This window comes from Eublepharis macularius, chromosome 5 (assembly GCF_028583425.1).
Source record: "Eublepharis macularius isolate TG4126 chromosome 5, MPM_Emac_v1.0, whole genome shotgun sequence".
Lineage (NCBI taxonomy): Eukaryota > Metazoa > Chordata > Lepidosauria > Squamata > Eublepharidae > Eublepharis > Eublepharis macularius.
This window is the reverse complement of record NC_072794.1, coordinates 27,263,280-27,284,143: the sequence shown is the minus strand read 5'-3', so window position 1 is coordinate 27,284,143 and position 20,864 is coordinate 27,263,280. Positions and strand designations below refer to the sequence as shown.

Here is a 20,864-nt window from a genome sequence, read left to right as displayed (position 1 = left end):
AAAAAAAAGGGAAGTACAGAAATGTTAAAATAAGAAGATGCAAGACTGGCATTTCCTGCCCTGGGTTCAAAATCTTCTCAAATTCTACACCGTGCTTGTGTGTGTGTGCATATGTATTTTTCTGCCTGAAGTTCCTTGTACTGCTGAAGCCATAGGTTAAAGTGAAGCACATCAGACTTTAAGAGGAAAAGACTCATTTCTATCCAACGAAAACAGTTTAATCAGGGCTTACTACATTCTTCTCGGTTTTCTGTCTTATTCTGCGGCCTGCTTGCCTTCAGCGATAAAAGAGAACTGGTCTTATGTTTAGAAATATGTATAATGACATTAAACATGATGGGGATAAACAATTATATCAGTCCGAAACTATTTCTCGCTTTCTATCCAGGAGCTGTCAAGTTGTGGTTGGAATAAAAAGGAGAAATACAGCTCTGCTCCAAATGCAGTTGCCTTTACAAGAAGATTCAACCATGTAAGTTTCCATTCTGGTTGTAGAGCCCTAACTGCAGGCATCAAAGCATGCCATTTGCATGAATTTTAAAGAATGGCATCTAATATTTTCTTTGTTAAATGCTGCTCAGGTTTTGACTGAAGCATTTTTTTCTCCCTCGCTGCGGTGTGGATTAATTGTCTTAACTCTATCTTGGTTGAGCTTATTTGTAAATAATAAAGCCCTGGTCACCAATGAACCATATTTTGAATGATGAACTAGAATACGGTAGCAGTTCTGCATCTTTTCTTGTGGAAAGGCTATGGGCTAGCCTTCAGTATTGAGTCATGAGGATGCTCTTTATGAAATAGGGAAATGACTTCTTGATAGAGGTTTGAAGCTGCTTTTTTAAGAATCTGTACAGACTGGCTATTGATGCAATCATGGAAATTTAGCAGCCAGGCTATTTCTGTTATCACTTGAAAATAAAGTTTTTAGAGCAAAATGACTGCCATTGGTTCCTTGGGGGAGAGCATTGTACTTGGAGGCAGAGGTGTGGTAGGAACAGATCTACACACAGTACTAACAGTGGGGGTGGACAGGTTTCAAACATCAAGGACGTAATATGCTTTCCCTTATTGCTGGAACAGTGTTTGAGAGGAGGAGGGAGTCAGTTTCTGATGCCCCTTCCTCCCAATAAAGGTAGAAGAAGAACACAATTCTGAGCTGGGGAAAAAGAAAGTATTTTTCACCACCTTCTTGAGACCTGGGGGCTGCAATTAGTTTGGGTGCCCAGGTGTGGTTTTGTGCACCCTCTCCCTTCTAGTTTCTAGTAATGAATATACACATTTGATTGGGAGACTCAGGGCAAAACTTCTTTCATAACGTAAACCATGTGTTGGAAATGTCTTGTGAACCATCTTTACTCAGAAGTACAGACATACAAAAATTAGCTTTAATCTTAAGCTGAGTTCTTATAAACTTGGGTTTTTGAACAGTGTCACAAGCCTGCTGTTCCAGAGAGAGATGCTCATGTGCTACTGGCTAGAATTTCTTGTCTAATGGAGCACTGTTTTTTGGTTTATTTTAAACCACAGTGGATTACATTATCCAATAAGGAGGTCCAAACTTAGTAGTTTGTCTGAAACTAAGTCAGTTTAATAAAGCAAAATCACTGCTTCATTCCGGGGCTGGTAAGATATTTTCCTAAATTACTGATTGGAAGATTTTTCTGCTTGAATTTTATTTGCTTTACTCATCTTGCTCTCTCTGTTTTTGCTTCTCTTATTTATTGTCAGATGGAATTAGAGTTGATCAGGGGTCATTTTGTAGAAAAAGAGCTGGAGGAACTCATTAGCATAACTCATTGGCACAACTCATTAGCATGTGCCACGCCCCTTGACTCGAAGAAGTGTGTCATTGGCATAACTGACTTGCATATGCCACGCCCTCTGACATCACCTATCCTGGCTGTTTTGGACCCATCCTGGCAATTCAGGACTGAAATTGGGCCCAAAATGGCAAAAAGGGGCTGAAAATGGCCGAAAAAAGGCCCAAAATGGTCAGGATCGGGCTGCTGCTGAGCGGGAGAGTGATCCACCACCTGTCAGAGGCCCAATCTGGGCCGTGTCAGCCCCAATCCAGGCCGAAACAGGCCCAAAGTGGCCGAGAGTCAGGTGGGCAGGGCCACCTGTCATGTGACCTCTTTGGGGAACTGCCCGAACTGTGTTCCGGGGCATTCCCCCTCAAAATGAGCCCTGGAGTTGATGCAATAGAGTATTTTTAACTTTGTGGGCTGTTTTGGGCTTGGTCAGTGGGGGAGAGATAAGGAGAAAGTTGAGTTTTATGGTGTTTAAATACTTTGCTTAGTCTGATTTGAAGACCTTAACAGATAGAGCTCCCAGATTGACCTAACACCTCAGATGGGGTCCTTCTGCACCCTATACAATTTGAAAGGTAGCTAGCCACTGGAATGAGTATTCATTCCATTCATTGATTTTTAGATGGTTCTAATCACCAGTTTTTTACACTAAAGCTTCTCCTCTTTAGTAGTATTTCTAAATGTATGTGATATAGTATATATTCTTCCACGTTAAAAACAAACTGTTCTCTCCTGGCAAGTTGAGAATAGTAAATAGCTTACAGATGGCTTTTAGTAAAAGCATTCTGAATTTTGGAAGCAGCAAGGGTATTGTGTAGCATTCTGCAGTCTATAGAGAGGATTCTAGCATTTTATAACTACCTTTTCATCTGTACATGCTGCTTTCAAGTGAACAAGTAACTATAAATGTGGAGGGTCCTGTGTAATGTAAAGAGAAGATACAATTGACAATTGCACACTTCACATATTTCAGTTCCCATTTTTGAAGGAAAGGCCTGACATTGATGTAAGTGGTGATCATTTACATGTTTCTGTATTCTGGACATCTGTCTTAATAGTCGCTGGACAATGTGGCCATGAAATGATGCTTATAGCCTTTTGTTTAAAAAGGCTATATGCAAAATTAAGACCATCGTTCTTGTCAGATCAAGTGAATATCCAGAAAAATAACTAGTCATACTTACAACATTTAAATGTTCAACATATCTTGTAGAGTGGTATCAAAGGGTCTAATAAATATGAATACACTGCTTCTGCATCTTCATTAATGAGTGAAACATTGTTCTGAAACTTCAGTTGGGTCACCATACTAAGTGAACCTCACTGCCCAAACAGGTCCCTCAAATCATGCCTCAAATAATTATATCAAATAGAACTCAGGAAGCTGTAATAGTAAGAGGGAATGTATGGAGACTGACTGTAAAAGAGATCGTTGTGCCCTGCTTGCCATTGCCTTCACAAAAGGCCTTGCAGTGCTGACATTTCTTTACAATTCATGCTGATGTGGTCTCATTGCAATATGTGTGCATCTAAATGCAAGCTTTAGTACAGCTGTTGAAAATATATATCATCTTCTAAAACGTGTTACAGAAATGGTGCTTCTGATCAAAATGGTGATATCAGGTCTTTTAATCTTATGGCTTGTTTTCAGAGGCTTGTGGAGGCTTGCCAAGGTTATTTAAACTCTGAATGTTAACATTGGCTGATCAGTGAGAACTTTGCAGCTGCTACTTAAGTCAGGTAGTCAGCAGATGTTTGCTTTCTTACACTTGTGCTCAAACTGAGCATCGAGAGTTAAAATCATTTATTTACTTGGTATGTCCAATACCTTACATATTCCTTGAAAAAATACAGAAAATCAATTGCTGATGCAAAATGCTGCAGTTCTGATCGAGTTCTGTTTTTCATGCAAAAAAGAGGTCTTCATGAGCCTTGTTTGGTAAAATATTTAGGCAGCAGTAGAATTTCAAATTGGTGTTTTCTAGAAACACTGTTATATATTTGTGTCAGTTATATGGTTGCAAGACGTCTGGGTATCATGGCTAGAGATTGATCTGTAAGGTTTACAAGAAAAGATAAATGATACGTGTCAATACTTAATCTGATCTTTGGAAGTTTTCCTTGGCGTTATTAAATATTGTTATAAGACAAGGACTTAGTGAACTGTGAATTCCAATTGCCATTATTGAGGTCAGAGGAAATAGTTTGGCTCCCCTTTATTGTTCTTGGATTCTGCTCCAGCTGAGAGCTGCTTTCTGTGCAGGTTCTTGCTGCCATTAATAGAGCATTGAGGGAGAATTGAAAAGCAGCTCTATTCTGCCAGGACTAGTTCAACTAAGAATCGCCTCACCAGATACATTTATATTGAATTTGAGTGCAATTGATATATTTTAATTCCTGTGAGCAGCTTTGAGAGTCAATTTTGGCTGAAAAGCAAAAATATAATATTAAGATAACTGGAGAATTCAAACTATACCAGAACAGTCCATGAATAGTCTTGTGGATTGCAGTGGTAATTACAGCTATCCAATTTTAAAAGCATCAGATTCTGGTCTTTATGTGGCATATAAAACTGACGTGTGGAGCATGTTTGTTATTTGAAGGATGTTAACATTTAATTTATGGAGATGAAGCTCATATATAGCCTAAAATCTTGACTGAAATCCTCCTTTGATCCTTTTGAGTTAAGAATCCCCCCCTTCAATTTGTAGACTGACTGGGGGATATGTGGACCTTATTAAGGAACACTGGTTAGGATTTCTTCCCTTGGCTTCTGCTGATCCAGCAGCTTACAGTTATGGATAGAATTTCTCAAGCCAGGATGACAACTGGCTATTCTGGCATTTTTCTTTCTAGTCGTCCTCGTTCCGGAGAGCAGAAAGAATGCAGGGGAGAAATATTAACTAAAGTCCTCTTAAGACTGCTGAACTGCTGTTTTTGTTCTTTCTACTTCTATCCTCAAATGTTTGGACTTCAATAGATTTGTGTCCCCCTCCTTTTTCTGCACTTATATAAATGTTTTCTGATTGAATCAGCACTATATATCTTTTACTCCAAACCATCTGTATACGTTTCTCTTGAGCTTAGTCCCAGGGAGAGTAGTGCACGTGTATCAAGTGGCGACTGTTCTTTCACAGCAGGCTAATAATGGCTGTAGTTCTGTCCTGAGAGAGAAACATTCAAGCCACTCTGTGTGTGGAAATAGTTACATAGTTCTTTGCATTCTGGCTGCAGTCTTCTAGCCCTGTTTCCCTTTTCACATTCCTTTTCACTAGTTCCTCATAAAATACAGCACAACCACCCCCAATTATTTCCTAATATTTCTGGTCCATAACTTATTCTGGTGGTAATGTTTAGGTTTCAGTGTTGCAAAACTTGGAATTCCAGAGCCCCTGAGATCTTAGTAACAATACAGAACTAAAAAGATTTGGATTCCTAGGCTGTATTATGTATAAACAGATGCAGAGCTATAAAACCTCATCCTACGGTATGCTGGGTAAACACCTTTTTTTTTTTTAGTAAACAAGGCAAGAAATAGCTTTGTTTAGTATAGAACAAATACAGAAATAGAAAAAAATTCAAGTCCACTAGCACTTTAAATACCAACAAAATTTTCCAGGGCATAAGCATCTGTGAATAAAAAGCTTCGATTCAGAAAAGCTTTATGCCTTGGAAATATTTGTTGGTATTTAATATGCTACTGGACCTGAATTTTGTTTTAATACCTATATTTGTTTTATAGTAAGCAAAACTAATTTTGTTGTACTGCTACAGACCAGCACAGCTACTCCCCTGAAACTAGTAATAGAAATATGGAGGGGAAAGAGATGCACCGTAACTGCAAAAGAGCAATGTAACTGCAAAAGAGCAATGTAAATTTAATGCATTAAAAGGACAGTGGATTCTAATAATAAACACACATATGTAATTATTTTAGATCACACAATGTAATCCTTAATGTTGAGCTCTTCAAATGGCAGCCCTAATTCTAGCCGAATTAGGATCTCTCCCTTCCCTAACAGAAGCTGATTTTGCAAAGGTTGTTAGCAGTTTCCCTCCAAAATAGTTAAAATGTTTGTGAACGTTCTGTGATATCCCAACAAATTAGTCCAATATGTGTGGGAGGCTTCACTTCCCCAAGCACGGTACAATACAGGTTTCTTGTATAAAACTTAAATAACTAGTTTTTTCATACTTACTAAAAAGGTTGTAAAATAAACTCTTTATTTTTATAATGGAGAAGATATTTATGCTTTTTTTAATTATATCACACTTTTCTTCCTAATCAGGACCCAAAACAGTTTTCACATTGTTCTGGCCTACTCCACTCTCTCTTCCCAATCAAGTCTTGTGAGGTAGTTTGTGGGGGACCCAAGGCAAGCTTCCATGGCAGAGTGGGAATTTCAGTCCAGTTGTCCCAAGTCCCAGTCCTACAGTCTAACCACTGTCACACTTATAGCTGATATGTTCTTTGTTTTAACTCCCCACACTTGAATTCCTCTTGCTATTCCAAGTGAGGGAAAGGGGCAATGTGAAAAAGAGCACAAAAATGAAGACAAGACTCCTGAATTCTGTCCTTTCCTCTACTCACAGCTTGCCTGTGAGTAAAGTATTGGGCCAGGAACTATGGAGGGCATGATGTTAATGTTCAACCTTGGGTGGGGGGCAAATAATCCTTGTTACAACTTCAAACCCTCTCCCTTTTCCAAATTACACATGGAGTTTTTAATTTGGTGGATGCTGTGTTGGGAAGCACAGAAATCCTTACCTAAATTAGGGCAGATACTTTTTATTATTCTATTTATTTATTGACATTTTTTTTACTGAGCCTTTCTGCCTTTACAGCGCTTCCAAGTTGGCTAACAAATATAAAACATGCAAATTGGACTTCCGGTTTGGGATTCATGGAGGTCTGACGCAGCTCCATTTGCGGAGCTGACCGGACTGCCGTTTTAAGCGGCCGGCGGGGGAAATTTAGCCCGCGTCCGACTGCTCTCAGGCGGAGAGCAGGCAAAGTACACTCAAGACCTCAGGGCGCATCGATCTCGGGCGAGGGGGGTCCTGCGCAACGGATCTCCCCCCGACCCTTGAGGTCCCACCCTGTGACAGGTCGGCAAAGATCTCTGCGGCAGTTTTGGGGCCAATGCGGTTGGCATAAGACCTACGTACCCAAGCTTCAACAGGGGAGAGAAGAGTGGAGGGGAAACTAAGATTGAAACAGTGATTACAACCCAAGGAAAGTGAATGAGAAGGTAAAGATCACTATCTTCTGATACGGGACAGATTTTTAAAAGTAAAGAAGAATAAAAGTAGATTTTCAAACTGCAACAGACTAACTATAAGGAGGGGAAGACTCGGCAAGAGTTGTATTAGAAAAAGGACTAAGTTTAAAGAAGTTATTGGAGAAATAGGACTATTGTTTTGAATACTTGCGGTTACGGAGCTGTGAGAAAACTTTACCATCGCGAGAGCTGCTGCGGGAAGTCGGGAAACAGGAAGTGCGTAACAACAATAGAGTTGCTGGAGAGAAGCGGTCCCTGCCGGAGGGCAGGAAGAAGGGAATCGCCATCTTTGAAAGGGGAAGAACCGCGGCTTCAGCGGAAGCGGAAGTAAGCCATTTTGGATTACAAATCATAGAGGAACCATAGAGAAAAGACGCCCGACATTTTGGATTTCTAAAAAGTTTTTGTTTGAGAAGACCGGGACATTTAAATTAAAAGGACATCGAATTTAACGCCACAGAGTTAAGGAAGAGAGCGGACTCATGGGAGCGAGCTAAAGCAAGCCCCACGATGTCGAAAAAAGAGTGGCAATCGGCAATAGAGAACTTGGATAAAAAACTTTTAGAAGTGATAAAAGAACTTAAGGACATGAAACCGGAGCTGATTAAAGAGGTTAAACAGACTGTGAAAAGTGAGCTTTCAGAAGTGAAAAAAGGTATGGAAACAATGCAAAATGAGTTGCAAGGAACACAGCAGAGAGTTAAGGCAGTGGAAGGCGCGGTGGAGAACTTAGCTGACACGCAACAAGCAGAGATGAGGCTGATGAGGGGAAGAATGGCGGTTGCGGAAAGCAAGCACATGGAGAAGCAGCTGAAATTTCGCGGTTTGCCGGAAGTGGAAGGAAAGACAGCACAAGAACAGATTACTGAGGTGTTAGCTGATTACCTGGGAAAGGAAGAGGAGGAAGTTGTGGCTATCCTAGATGTGGTATACCGTGTAAATTCAAGAATTGCGACCCAGAGGAAATTACCAAGAGACGGGATTGTGCAGTTCACGACTCGAAACATGAAAGAGAAGATTGTGACTAAACAGTTCCAAGATCCATTGGAAATTGATGGCAAGACGATTATCATCATGAAGGAAATACCCAGATCGGTGTTACTAGACCGGAAAAAATATAAAGCTTTAATCCAGATCTTGAAGGACATGAAAATAAGATACAGATGGGAATTACCAGAAGGAGTGTCCTTTGAATTTGGAGGAGTAAAAAAGCGTATCAGATCTGAACGAGAGATGGAGCGGTTTATAAGGGACAATGAAAAGGACTTACCAGCAATAAGATAATGGCTATGGAGTGTAAAGTTTTATCTTGGAATGTAAATGGACTTAATTCACCAAACAAGAGAAAAAGCATTTTCCACTGGCTATTAAAACAAAAATGTGATATTGTATGCTTGCAAGAGACTCATATTCGAAAACAGGATGTAAAGTATTTAAAATCAAGAAAATTGGGTGATGATTTTGTAGCGGCCTCTAACAAGAAAAAAAGAGGAGTGGTGTTGTATATAAAGGAGGAGCTACAGCCAAAGCTGGTAATTAAAGATGTGGAAGCCAGATTTTTAGCAGTGGAGTGTATATGGAACTTAAAGAGAGTGCTGGTAATTGGAATTTATGCTCCTAATGGAGCAAAAGAAAGCTTCTTTGAGGACTTGAGGAAGCAACTAGATGAACTTTCATATGATCAGATAATTCTTGCTGGAGATTTCAATGGAGTGACAGATTTGGAATTAGATAAAAAATCAACAACTGCACAAAAGTAAAGAGGACTATTACCAAAGGTGTTTTTTGAACTGATACAACAAGAAATCCTAGAAGATGTATGGAGAAGACAAAATCCTAAAAGTAGACAATTCACGTTTTTCTCCGCAAGACATTCTACACTATCGAGAATTGATATGATCTGGGCCTCAAAAGACTTAGCGATATGGACTAAAGAGGTGGAAATAATGCCGATGGTTGGCTCAGATCATAATCCAATTATGTGGAAGTTGGGGAAAAGGAGTAAAAGGAAAGGATGGAGAATAAATGAGGACTTGCTAATAGAGGGAGAGAATATGGAAATGTTGAGAAAAGAAACAAACTTCTTCATACAATACAACATGAACAGAGAAGTACCAACCAATAAGGTTTGGGACACTTACAAGGCAGTAATTAGGGGCATACTAATGGACTTAAACGGAAGAGCCAGAAAAAAGAGGGAGAAGAGACAGGAGATTATGGAGAAAATAAAAGCCAAAGAAGTACAGTTAAAGAAAAGACCAGGGAAAAAGAAAATTTATCAAGACATTAAAATACTTCAAGAGCAGTTGACAGCAATGAACAACAAAGAATTGGAGTGGAATCTTAAAAGACTGAACCAGAAGGCGTTTGAAGGTGCTAATAAACCTGGGAAATATTTGGCATGACAATTAAAAAAGAGAAAGGAGAAGAAGACAATAAATAAAATCTGTGAAGATAACAAAACGCATTTGGAACAGACAGCCATTAGTAGAGCCTTTTATAAATTTTATGCTAAATTGTATAATAAGAAAGAGGTGAACAAAGACGCAATAGTGACATATTTGGAGAAAATGAAGTTACCAGTAATTTCGGAAGCTTGGAGAGACAAATTGAATAATGAAGTAACGGACGTGGAAATAAGAAAGGCAATACAGTCAACAAATCTGGGAAAGGCGCCAGGGCCAGACGGACTTACAGCTAAATTTTATAAGGTAATGGCCAATGAGCTGGTACCATTCCTAAAAGAGGTGATCAATGGTGTTTTAAAGGATCAACGGATCCCAGATACTTGGAATGAAGCTAATATATCACTGATCCCCAAAGAGGGGCAAGACCTGACTAACGTGAAAAATTACAGACCTATATCGTTACTCAATAATGACTATAAAATCTTTGCGAAGATACTGGCGGAAAGAGTGAAGGGATGGCTTTCGGAAGTTATCGAGGAGGAACAAGCCGGTTTCTTGCCAAATAGACAGATCAGAGACAATTTAAGGACAGTTATAAACACTATTGAGTACTATGATAAGCGTTGTGATAAAGAGTTTGGTTTCTTCTTTGTTGATGCTGAAAAAGCATTTGACAATTTGAACTGGGACTTTATGTTTGCCACTATGGAAAAGCTACAAATGGGAGAAAGGTTCATAAGAGCCGTGAAAGAAATATATAGAGACCAGAATGCAGCAATTGTGGTGAATGATGAGGTTACTAAGAAATTGACTATAGGTAAAGGAACAAGACAAGGTTGCCCGTTGTCTCCGCTGTTGTTCATTTTGGTGTTGGAGATTCTGATGATACAAATACGACAAGATGAAGAAATTCGTGGAATAAAAATAAAAGACTTTTCATATAAGGTTAGAGCATTTGCGGATGATATAATGTTAATTGTGGAAGATCCAATGGAGAACATGCCAAAAGTAATAGGGAAGATCAAGGAGTTTGGAGATTTGGCAGGGTTCTATATCAACAAAAAGAAGTCAAAGATATTATGCAAAAATATGACTAAGCAAAAACAACAATTGTTAACGGAAATAACAGACTGTGAAGTAACAAGTAAGGTGAAATATTTGGGAATTGAACTGACTGCAAAGAATATAGATCTATTCAAGAACAATTATGAAAAATTATGGACTCGGATAGAGCGAGATTTGATCAAATGGAATAGATTGAATTTGTCATGGTTGGGAAGGATTGCAGTAGTTAAGATGAATGTGTTACCAAGAGTAATGTTTTTGCTACAGACAATACCAATTATTCGAGACTCTAAGCAGTTTGAAAAATGGCAAAGGAAAATTTCAGACTTTGTCTGGGCAGGCAAGAAGCCTCGAGTGAAAATGAAAGTTTTACAAGACGCAAAAGAAAGAGGCGGAATGCAACTGCCCAATCTAAGACTTTACCACGATGCAATTTGTCTAGTGTGGATGAAAGACTGGATGACGTTGAAGAATCGGAAACTACTGGCCCTAGAAGGATATAAAAAAACATTCGGATGGCACGCATATTTATGGTATGATAAATTAAAAGCGGACTCTATGTTCTTACATCATTACATACGGAGAAGCCTATATACAACCTGGAAGAAGTATAGAGACTATTTACAAGAAGGAACCCCCCTGTGGGTGGTTCCATACGAGGTAATAGATCCGAGAACTGTCTATAATGAACAACAGTGTTTAACATATAAGGAGATAACACGAAAAGAATTTTCTAAACTTAAAATAAAGACGCAGGAGGAGTTATCTCTAAATTATGATTGGTTCCAGTATAGACAGATCAGAGATCTTTATAATTCGGACTGTGTAAAGGGAGGGATAAGAATGGAGAATTCGGAACTAGAGCAGTTACTTCTACAAGAAGACAAGAAGGAAATTTCTAAGGTATACAAAGTATTGCTGAAATGGTATACTGAAGAGGAAATCGTTAAAGTGTAAATGGTGAAGTGGGCCATAAATTTTAATAAAGAAATAACAATGGAGGCGTGGGAATACCTGTGGAAGAATACAATGAAGATTACAACATGTAGTAATATTAAAGAAAACATTTATAAAATGATTTATCGTTGGTACATGACACCAAAGAAGATAGCTTTAGGGAACTTGAATACGTCTAATAAATGCTGGAAGTGTAAAAAACATGAGGGATCCCTGTACCATATGTGGTGGACGTGCGAGGTAGCAAGACAGTACTGGGGGGAAATAATAAGAGTAATAAGTGAGATTTTACAATTTCAAATTAATAAGAACCCAGAACTTCTGCTACTGAATTTGGGAATGGAGGGTATTCCAGCTCAATACAGGACATTGCTATTTTACATGACAGCAGTGGCCAGACTTTTGTATGCGCAAAAATGGAAAGTGCAAGAAGTACCAACAATCGAGGACTGGATATACAAATTGCTGTATATGGCGGAAATGGACAAAATGACAAGAAAACTGAGAAACCTTGACCCAGGACAGTTTAACACAGACTGGGAGAAGCTGAAGCAATATTTAGTGAAGAAGTGGGAGGTTGGAGGAGAACTGTGGCAGTTCGAGAACTATTGAAATATAATAAAATGCAGAGGGGAGTGATTTTACCGGTGGGAGGAGAGGTAAATGGGAATTTCTAAGCAGTTATTTTATTAGATTACTATAGATATATATACATTTAGAATAATGACAGAAAGTAATTAAGTATAAGGATAGACTGAGTAATACTATTTTTGGTAATTGTACAATGTATTAGATTGAATGATTTGGTCTGAAGTTATCTAGGTCAAATTGATTGATGATAGCTGTATAATTGTATAATCAAAGTAAAATAATATAACCAAAGTAGAATGAAGCTGAGATATGTAGGGAAAGTAATAAATAGAGTATAAGTCAAATTGGTTGACTTATATGAATTGTTTATAGAAATATTTGAAACTATGCAAAATGAGACAAATTGTTTGTTTAATAAGGGACCAAAAGATAGAGTACAGAGTACTAAAATAGTTAAAGAATTATAATTAGAAGAAAGATATTATTTAGTTATTATTCCTGTTATTATGTAGTTGTTAATGTAAGTAAATATGAGAATAGAAAGAATATAGAGATAAGCTTAGAAGGAATTGAACGTATATGTTAGTTAGACAGAATGAATTTAAAAGGAGTAAGGGAAAAGGGGCAAAGGGTTGGAAAACTGTTGGAAGTCAACAAAAAGGGGGGGAAAGGGAGGGGGTTAGAAATAGGAAATAGGGGAAATGAATGTAATGTAAAATAATATGATATCTAATCCAATAAAAATTTTATTAAAAAAAATATATAAAACATGCAAATTAAAATCTCATCTTAAAAAACCATTAAGACCAACACATAAATACATCATTAAAACTATTTAAAACCAGATTTTAAAATAAATACAAATGATTAAAAACAACAATTAAAATGCAGGAGAAAAAAGAGGGATCACTATGGCAATGCCAAGCAAAACAAAAAAAAGTCTTCACCCACTGGCAGAAGACAGCAACACAAAGGGACAGGCAGATCTCCCTGGAGAGAGAATTCCAGAGTTTTAGTGTCACTACTGAGAAGGCCCTCTATCAGGTTGCCACCTACCTAATCTTGGAAAGCAGGGAGTACTTGAATATGACTGTAGCAGTCAGGTAGCTTCATAATGGAATAGGCAGTCCTTCCCTGAGACAGGCACTCCTCTCCCCTGAGAGGAGACAGCAAGAGGGAAAGGACTCCAAAATAGAGGAAGGGCAGACCACGTTCTGTGGGGCCCCCAAAGTGCTGCACCAAGAAATCTATGGCTACAGTTTGCAGCATGAGAAAGAGAGCCTTCCCCCAGGCACTGAAAGGGAAGCTGTTGGCTATGCTGTTAGTCACGGTGCCAGTGATGGCCAAGAACTCTAGCAGTATGGAATGGAAGCTCAGCCCCTCAGAGCTCTTGGCCCCTGCAATCTTGAAGATCTGTGGCAGTTTCACTATGAGTGATCCAGCAGCAATAGCAAATTTCAGTCCCTTGCTGATCATGATTTTGAGGCATGGAATGTGTAAGAAATTTAAGGGCAGGAAAAGCTCGTCATAGCAGCTCTCGGGGAGGAAATGTGGGACCATCAAGCCCTTCAGTGCCACCAATGCCATTTTGACACATGGAGAAAACGAGAGTGGGTGAAACGCCCAATTCCATCTCACCATACCCCATGCTTATGCACTCATTCTGGACAAGATGTTGACTATGTTGCTAACTATATGACATGTATTGTGTACAAGAAACTTAAGTCTTTCCTGTCAAGAATTATTTTGCATGAAAACCATTTTCAATGTGGAAAAGTGGTAATAAAGTAAAACCTGCAAGTCTGTGAATATTCCATTGTATGTTAACATTGCTTTCCTGAAAAATAAATATCCAGAGAAAATGTAAGTTGTCATATCTATGCATACATACATATTCAGTATGCTTACTACGTGCCCACTTACGGTGGACAAACTCCTGGTAATTTGCTCAATTGCCCTCTGCTTCATGTTGTGGCAGTGGGAGAAAAATTAAATTAAAAAGGCTTCAAATTAGGTGCTGGCAAATCACTTCTGGTTACAACCTGGAAGTATGGTTGTTGTGGGTTTTCCGGGCTGTATTGCCATGGTCATTGCCATTGTAGTTCCTGACGTTTCGCCAGCAGCTGTGGCTGGCATCTTCAGAGGTGTAGCACCAAAAGACAGAGATCTCTCAGTGTCACAGTGTGGAAAAGATGTTGGCAGGTCATTTATATCTACTCAGGAGGGGTGGGGTTGAGCTGAGTCATCCTGTAAGAGTTTCCCAGGGTGTGGAATGCTAATGGCGGGAGGCTTCACTGTATCCTGAGGAGGTTCTTTTGCATATGGATTGGTGCTTGATGTGCTAATCTTCATATGGATTGGTGCTTGATGTGCTAATCTAGCTTTTCTAGGAGGTTCTTTTGCATATGGATTGGTGCTTGATGTGCTAATCTTCATATGGATTGGTGCTTGATGTGCTAATCTAGCACCATCAAGCACCAATCCATATGCAAAAGAACCTCCTCAGGATACAGTGAAGCCTCCCACCATTAGCATTCCACACCCTGGGAAACTCTTACAGGATGACTCAGCTCAACCCCACCCCTCCTGAGTAGATATAAATGACCTGCCAACATCTTTTCCACACTGTGACACTGAGAGATCTCTGTCTTTTGGTGCTACACCTCTGAAGATGCCAGCCACAGCTGCTGGCGAAACATCAGGAACTACAATGCCAAGACCACGGCAATACAGCCCGGAAAACCCACAACAACCATTGTTCTCCGGCCGTGAGAGCCTTCGACAATAAACCTGGAAGTAGCTCTCATAGTCATTGAAAAGTTTATGGTAAAACTGGTTGTACCCAGAAGTGATGTAGACATCACATGTTCCACCTCCATGTCTCTGCCCCCCCCCAACACTCGTGTTGGTTACCTTTTTATTCAGGTGCTTCTTCCTTGGTTTTGTGAAAAGTATGTAGAACCTTGTCAATTAGATATTGTAAACCTGATGGTATGAAAAATAGCTATTGATTTAATAATAGTGAAACAGTGTGCAGCTTTTCAATAAGATGCCAAAACTTGATATTTCAAAGACTTTTGTATTATGAAAGTTAAGGTTAATAAGTTCCAACATCTCAAGCCTTTTACGCTACCACCACCACCACCTCATTTCTTTTGTCCTTTTTTGTTTGTATGCATTACTACAAATTCTTTTGTTTTTAGGTAAGCTTTTGGGTCGTTAGAGAGATTCTTCATGCACAGACATTAAAAATAAGAGCTGAGGTTCTGAGCCACTACATTAAAACTGCCAAGGTAAGTAAATCCTTTTGGGATTTGCCAGAGTGAATTTTCAACATCCAATTTCAGAAATATGGTAGATAAATATTTGGCTCTGTTTTTCTAGTGATGATGAGAGGAAATATTTGGTTTTATGAGTTACATATGCTGTAACTCAGAATAATGGAGACACATTCAAACGTTGCAGTTCCTGATTGTTCTGTGGAAGAGTTACTTAAAAAATAGAAATCACTGTAATAATCCCAATTAGCTTGTTTTCAGGACAGATTGGTAGCAATGCTTACCTACCTTGGGTAAGAACCAGAGAAAATAGAGATTATGTTCCACTGAAATTATCAGTGCCTCTGTACTACATATTTCAGTGAGATCTAATCTGAAAATTTAAGCATATCTGAAAGTAAATCCCATTAAAATTAGTTGGGACTTTCTCTCAAGATCTTTGGGAAATTTAAGATTGTTGGAAGCCTTTAAGTTTTAGTTACAGTGTTTTTCTTTAGCTTTCCTTGTTTTTTCTGCTAATGTACTTATCCAGACAAAGAGACATTAATTTAAGCTCTAGTGGCATTAACATCTAAACTGTTAACAAGCAAAAGGCCCTGCTGGAAACCTAACATCTTAACCAAGGTGAAAAGATCAGAGTTTTCCCCCTGAGCACTCAGTCCTTCACCTTCTTCCTGCTCAGATTCTCTCCCCCCCCCCTTTCAACACTAACCACTTGGATAAATCTGGTGCATGTATGATGAAAAATAAGTTTAGTACTAAAAGTAGAGTGTCAGGGATTTAGCGAGAAGAGAGAAAGGAAAGGAGGGGGCCTATATGTCTGAGTGGTGCTTATACGTCTGTGCTGGTCCAAGATGATGTAATCAAGAGTCGTGACTAGGGGTGTGTGCTTTGGGAATCCGATTTGGGTAAAATGCCTGAATCGGACCCAATCCGTAAAGATCTGGAAATCCCGAATCAAAGCTTTCCAAAGCATTTGTAATGCTACGGAAAGCTTCGTGGCTGAGTTTAAAGGGCTTGCAAGCAGCGGCGGGACCCTTTAAACACCACCCCAGCCTCCTGCCCACCCCGACTTATCTTGTCAGCAGCAGTGGCGGCTCTGGCCCTCTCCGCTGCCCACAGAGCAGCAGAGCGGTGGCGGAGGTGGAGAAAGCCCTTCCTGCCTCTCAAATGGCCACGGCGCCACAGTGGCCATTTGGGGACAGGAAGGACTGGAGGAGGTCGCTCCGGCCTTCCCCACCGCCCTGCAGGCTCAGGAGTCGGTGCAGCGGCAGAGGAGCCGGCTGGCTCCAGGCCGTCGCAGCCTCGTGCTGCCTCCGCCACAGCACCCCACCACCCAGCTGATGACCCTCCTGCTCTCCCTCTGGCCTCGTAAGTGGGTGGGGGTGGAGGGGTTGCCCGCCCCCTCACTTCAGTATGCTACGAATATTTACGGAGCATACTGAAGCGAGTAAAATACCATAATTCTGAAGTGGCTTGCCACTTCAGAATTATGGTATTTCCGAATTTTTTCCTCACTTCGGGAAACCCGAAGTGGGAAACCCAAATCTTTTCAGGCTGCACACCTCTACTTATTACTTGTAATTTGGGGAATTTTAACTTTTCTAAATTGTCAGTAATGTCAGATTATTTCAGAGGGTAGCTGTGTTGGTCTGTACTAGAAGAACAAGATTCAAGTCCAGTGTCTCCTTAAAGACAAACAAGATTTTCAGGGAATAAGCTTTCAAGAGTCAGAGCTCCCGTCTTCAGATACTAATTGCAGATTAGTTCATGTGTTGTCCCATGTCATGCTTTCTGCAGTGTATGAAATATGTTGATACTTTAACTTGTAATAAACTCAATATATTGACACTTCATTACAACATTTTTGTTTTTATCCCCAGAAACTGTATGAGCTGAATAATCTACATGCCCTTATGGCTGTGGTATCTGGATTGCAAAGTGCCCCTATCTTCAGGTTAACTAAAACATGGGCGGTGAGTAAGTTACTCAAATCAGGGAGTAGTTTCTTCCTCTTTCTGACCTTCAGATTAATCTTGAAAATGGCATAGAACACTAAAAAAAAAATTCCCATATCTAGTACTCAGAGGAATATTGCTTCTTGACATAGAATTATAGTTCTCAGCTGTAGCAGCCAAGAATTAAGTTGCTGGAACACAACAGAATTTCACATCATATAGCATCTTCAAGAAACACCAAAGTTTCAACTTCCCCAGCAGCTGGCATTTAGTAAATGGAGCCTGTGAATAATTCCCCCTTGGATAGGACTGAAGGCCTGGAGCAGTGATTGTGAGAGAAGCATACAAAATGGTATTAAATGGCAAGAAAAAGCATTTAAATCAAAATGTGCTGATGGTTTAATGTTTGTTCCTGTCTTTGCAATTTGCTCTGGCTGTGTGGGTCATCCTGGCTCTCCTCTGCATAGGAAATAGGTCCTTTGGAATGAAGTTTACAGAAGACCCTGGGAAAGTCTCTTAGCATTTTAGAAAAAGTAAACAAAACAGACTGGATGGGGAAGGGAAACGCAAGGGAACAAACATCCTTCTGATGCCAAATAATGCCCCTCTGCTGCCAATGCTATGAAAAAATTCCCTGGTGAATTTGGCAGTGGTGGGTGGGTTGCGTGTGGCAAATGAAACCTTCCTTGCATCTTGGGTAAGTTATAGCTTCTAGGAGCTCTCAGCCCCTCCCACCTCACAGGGTGTTTTGTTGCAGGAACAATAATGACATACTTTGTAAACTACTCTGAATAGGCGTTAAGTTGTCCTGAAGGGCGGTATATAAATCGAATGTTGTTTTTGTTGTTATCTCCAGTGACTTGATCCTTTGTGGCATGTTGGAACCTGGTCACATTAACAGTGCAGTCCTAAGCAGAGTTACTCCAGTCTAAGCCCATTGAAATAAATGAGCTTAGACTGGCGTAACTCTGTTTAGGATTGTACTGTATGCCAGGTTTTCTGCTTCTGGCCGAATCATTCCAGGAGAGCTATGAGAGTCTGAAAATTGACTTGGAGGTTAACAGGTGACCATGCCTGATTTGAACCCTATCAGCTGGTTAATTTGGCAGTCCTGTGTATTGGCTGGTTTTTACCTTTTAGATCTGTACCTGTTGCCAGAAATAGATGTCTCATACCCTAAATTCTTTTTAAAGCCATCTTCAAATTAAACACACGTATATAGTAATTGTGAACTATGATTGGAAGTTTTGATGGAGTAGTAATTTATTTTACTTCATTTACTTGCTGAGACTCAATGCAGATTACAAAGTTAAAAACAACACGATATGAACAGCATATGAAGAGGTGTATCCCTCCAGTTTGGAATCATCAACAATAATTCACTCACAGCCTTACTTTGTTTTATTTCTATTTAAAAAGAAGGAATGATTTATAGAGACTGGTTTTATTTGCTTTCGTATTGGGGTGGCGTTGCTCATTATATAAATATACATAAATCCCCACAGAGTCCCTTGAAATAAATCCTTATGCGACTGTTAAATTTTATGTAGGGCTGAATGTCTGTTTTGAAAGAACAGAGGTTCCACTTTCTCAGAAAACATTTCCTAAATGTTTTTTCTTCATGCTTTTCTTTCTTGGGCTTCTAACTAAATAAAACTTCTGGTGGAGCATTCAGTGCTACTTCTGTTGAGGCTCATTCAAGCATTCTCTAATTTGGCATCCTCTCATAAATGATTCATTTATAGTTCTGGGTGAGAACTGAAACATACTTTTAATAACCATGTGTATGATGTATGAATTCTACTGATTTTGAGCATGCAAAGCCCTGATCTTTTGAAGCACATGTACATCTATAGAATCAACAGAGTATCTCTTGCTTTAGTGATTTACACTTTGAGAATGGTTTGAAGTCTAAGCAGACTAGCTAAACCATAGTAGTCTTTCATTCTGAATAAGTGCGTATGTTATATAACTGTATTGTTTCCTCAGTAATCGTATATTAATTGTTTATAGATCATGATGCCTTTATAGATCAATGACTAAGCATTTAAGTTAACATCTACTGCAGACTAGTCAGAACAGAAATAATGCATAGTTTTGCTACAGGTGTTCATTGTGTCTGTGCCAGGTATCCAAGGGAATCATTTTTCTCTGAACACTTATTTGTTATGTTTTGTTTGGTAATGTATACTATATCTAATTTCAGAACAGTGACCAGTCTAGTACCAGTTTTAAACTTATATGAGTGCAGTTGTTCAGAAACTCGAAGAGTAAGAGGGGATTACTCAGAAATTAGGGGGTTCGTTTAAAAGAAGCTGAAAAAGGGGAGTCAGAAAGCGTGAATCCCTTCAGGAAACACGGAGGCTATTTTATGCCACAGTAGTGAAGGCTCATATAAAATATATCATGCATGATAAGACATGTACACAACATGTCCAAGAAGATGCTAGTATGCTTAAATAGAATAGTAACAGGAATTATAAGAAATGCTTTCTTATAACAATGAAGCATATACGAAAGAGGAAAATTTTAAGAGCACAAATTCTGACAAAGCTAAGTTTTATACAAATTGAGCAAAAGAAGAATTCGAGGATCAAATCAATTAAGGTATAAACGCAAATTTCTTGAAATACATCAAAAGCAGGAAACTACTTGTAAGGGTAAAGGCATGAAAACAGCACTGGAGAGGACCCAGTTAAGTGAATTATTTGTATACATTTCCAGTGGGGAGATGTTAGATAATGTTTTTTTTAGGAGGAGAGAATGTGGACTGTCCATGTGACAAACCATGTTTTCAAACTAATTGACAAATTTTAAATTAATATATGATTGAGGTGTAATGTAAACTCCCCCCCCCAAAGATTTTAAAGAATGCAGATGTGAAACTGCTGATCTTTTAAACAAAAATATCCAATGTCATTATGTAATCCAGTGGAATACTGTTTTTAAAAAGGCATCCCACGAGACGTACAAATCTCTCAGCCTAACTTCTTGTGACGGGACTTGTTAACTAGAGATGTCAGCTTAATGTATCAATGCTACAAAAAGGGTAGAAATATTAGAAATTACTAGGAAATATGTGAATATGTCCATATATAAGTTGATGGTATGACCACACTTAGAATTTTTTTGTACAGTTCCGGACTTCAGCAAGAATATCATAGCACTGGGAGAGGTATAGTAAAAGATAACTAAAATAATCAAAGTATTGGAGCAGTACTTGGAAAGGCACAAGCATTTGCAGATTTTTATTTTAGGAGAAATTCACTGACAGGAGGGCATAATAGAGAAAACCTGAATGAAGAACTGCCTCTGTCACAGCAGAATTTGGGAACAGCCAGTGAAACTGACTTACAGTGGGTTCAGGTTAGACAAGAGGTACGATTTCACCTGATGTATAACTAACTACTACACAAATGACAAGATGACCACCACTTAAAATGGCTTTTTTAGATTCATCATCCATGAATTTGTCTAATTCTAGTAATGGCTAGAATGATACCAAAATGGAAGG

At 39.1% G+C, this 20,864-nt stretch overlaps 1 protein-coding gene across 1 annotated transcript in view; it reads left to right on the top strand.

Moving 5' to 3' along the window:
• Positions 1-20,864, top strand: part of RALGPS2 (Ral GEF with PH domain and SH3 binding motif 2) — a 129,486-nt gene that overhangs the window by 27,277 nt on the left and 81,345 nt on the right. Inside the window, exons 4-6 of the mRNA XM_054979565.1 lie at positions 389-472; positions 15,318-15,407; positions 17,276-17,368. Coding sequence (XP_054835540.1) covers positions 389-472; positions 15,318-15,407; positions 17,276-17,368 — 267 coding nt within the window. The remainder of the gene's footprint in view (positions 1-388; positions 473-15,317; positions 15,408-17,275; positions 17,369-20,864) is intronic.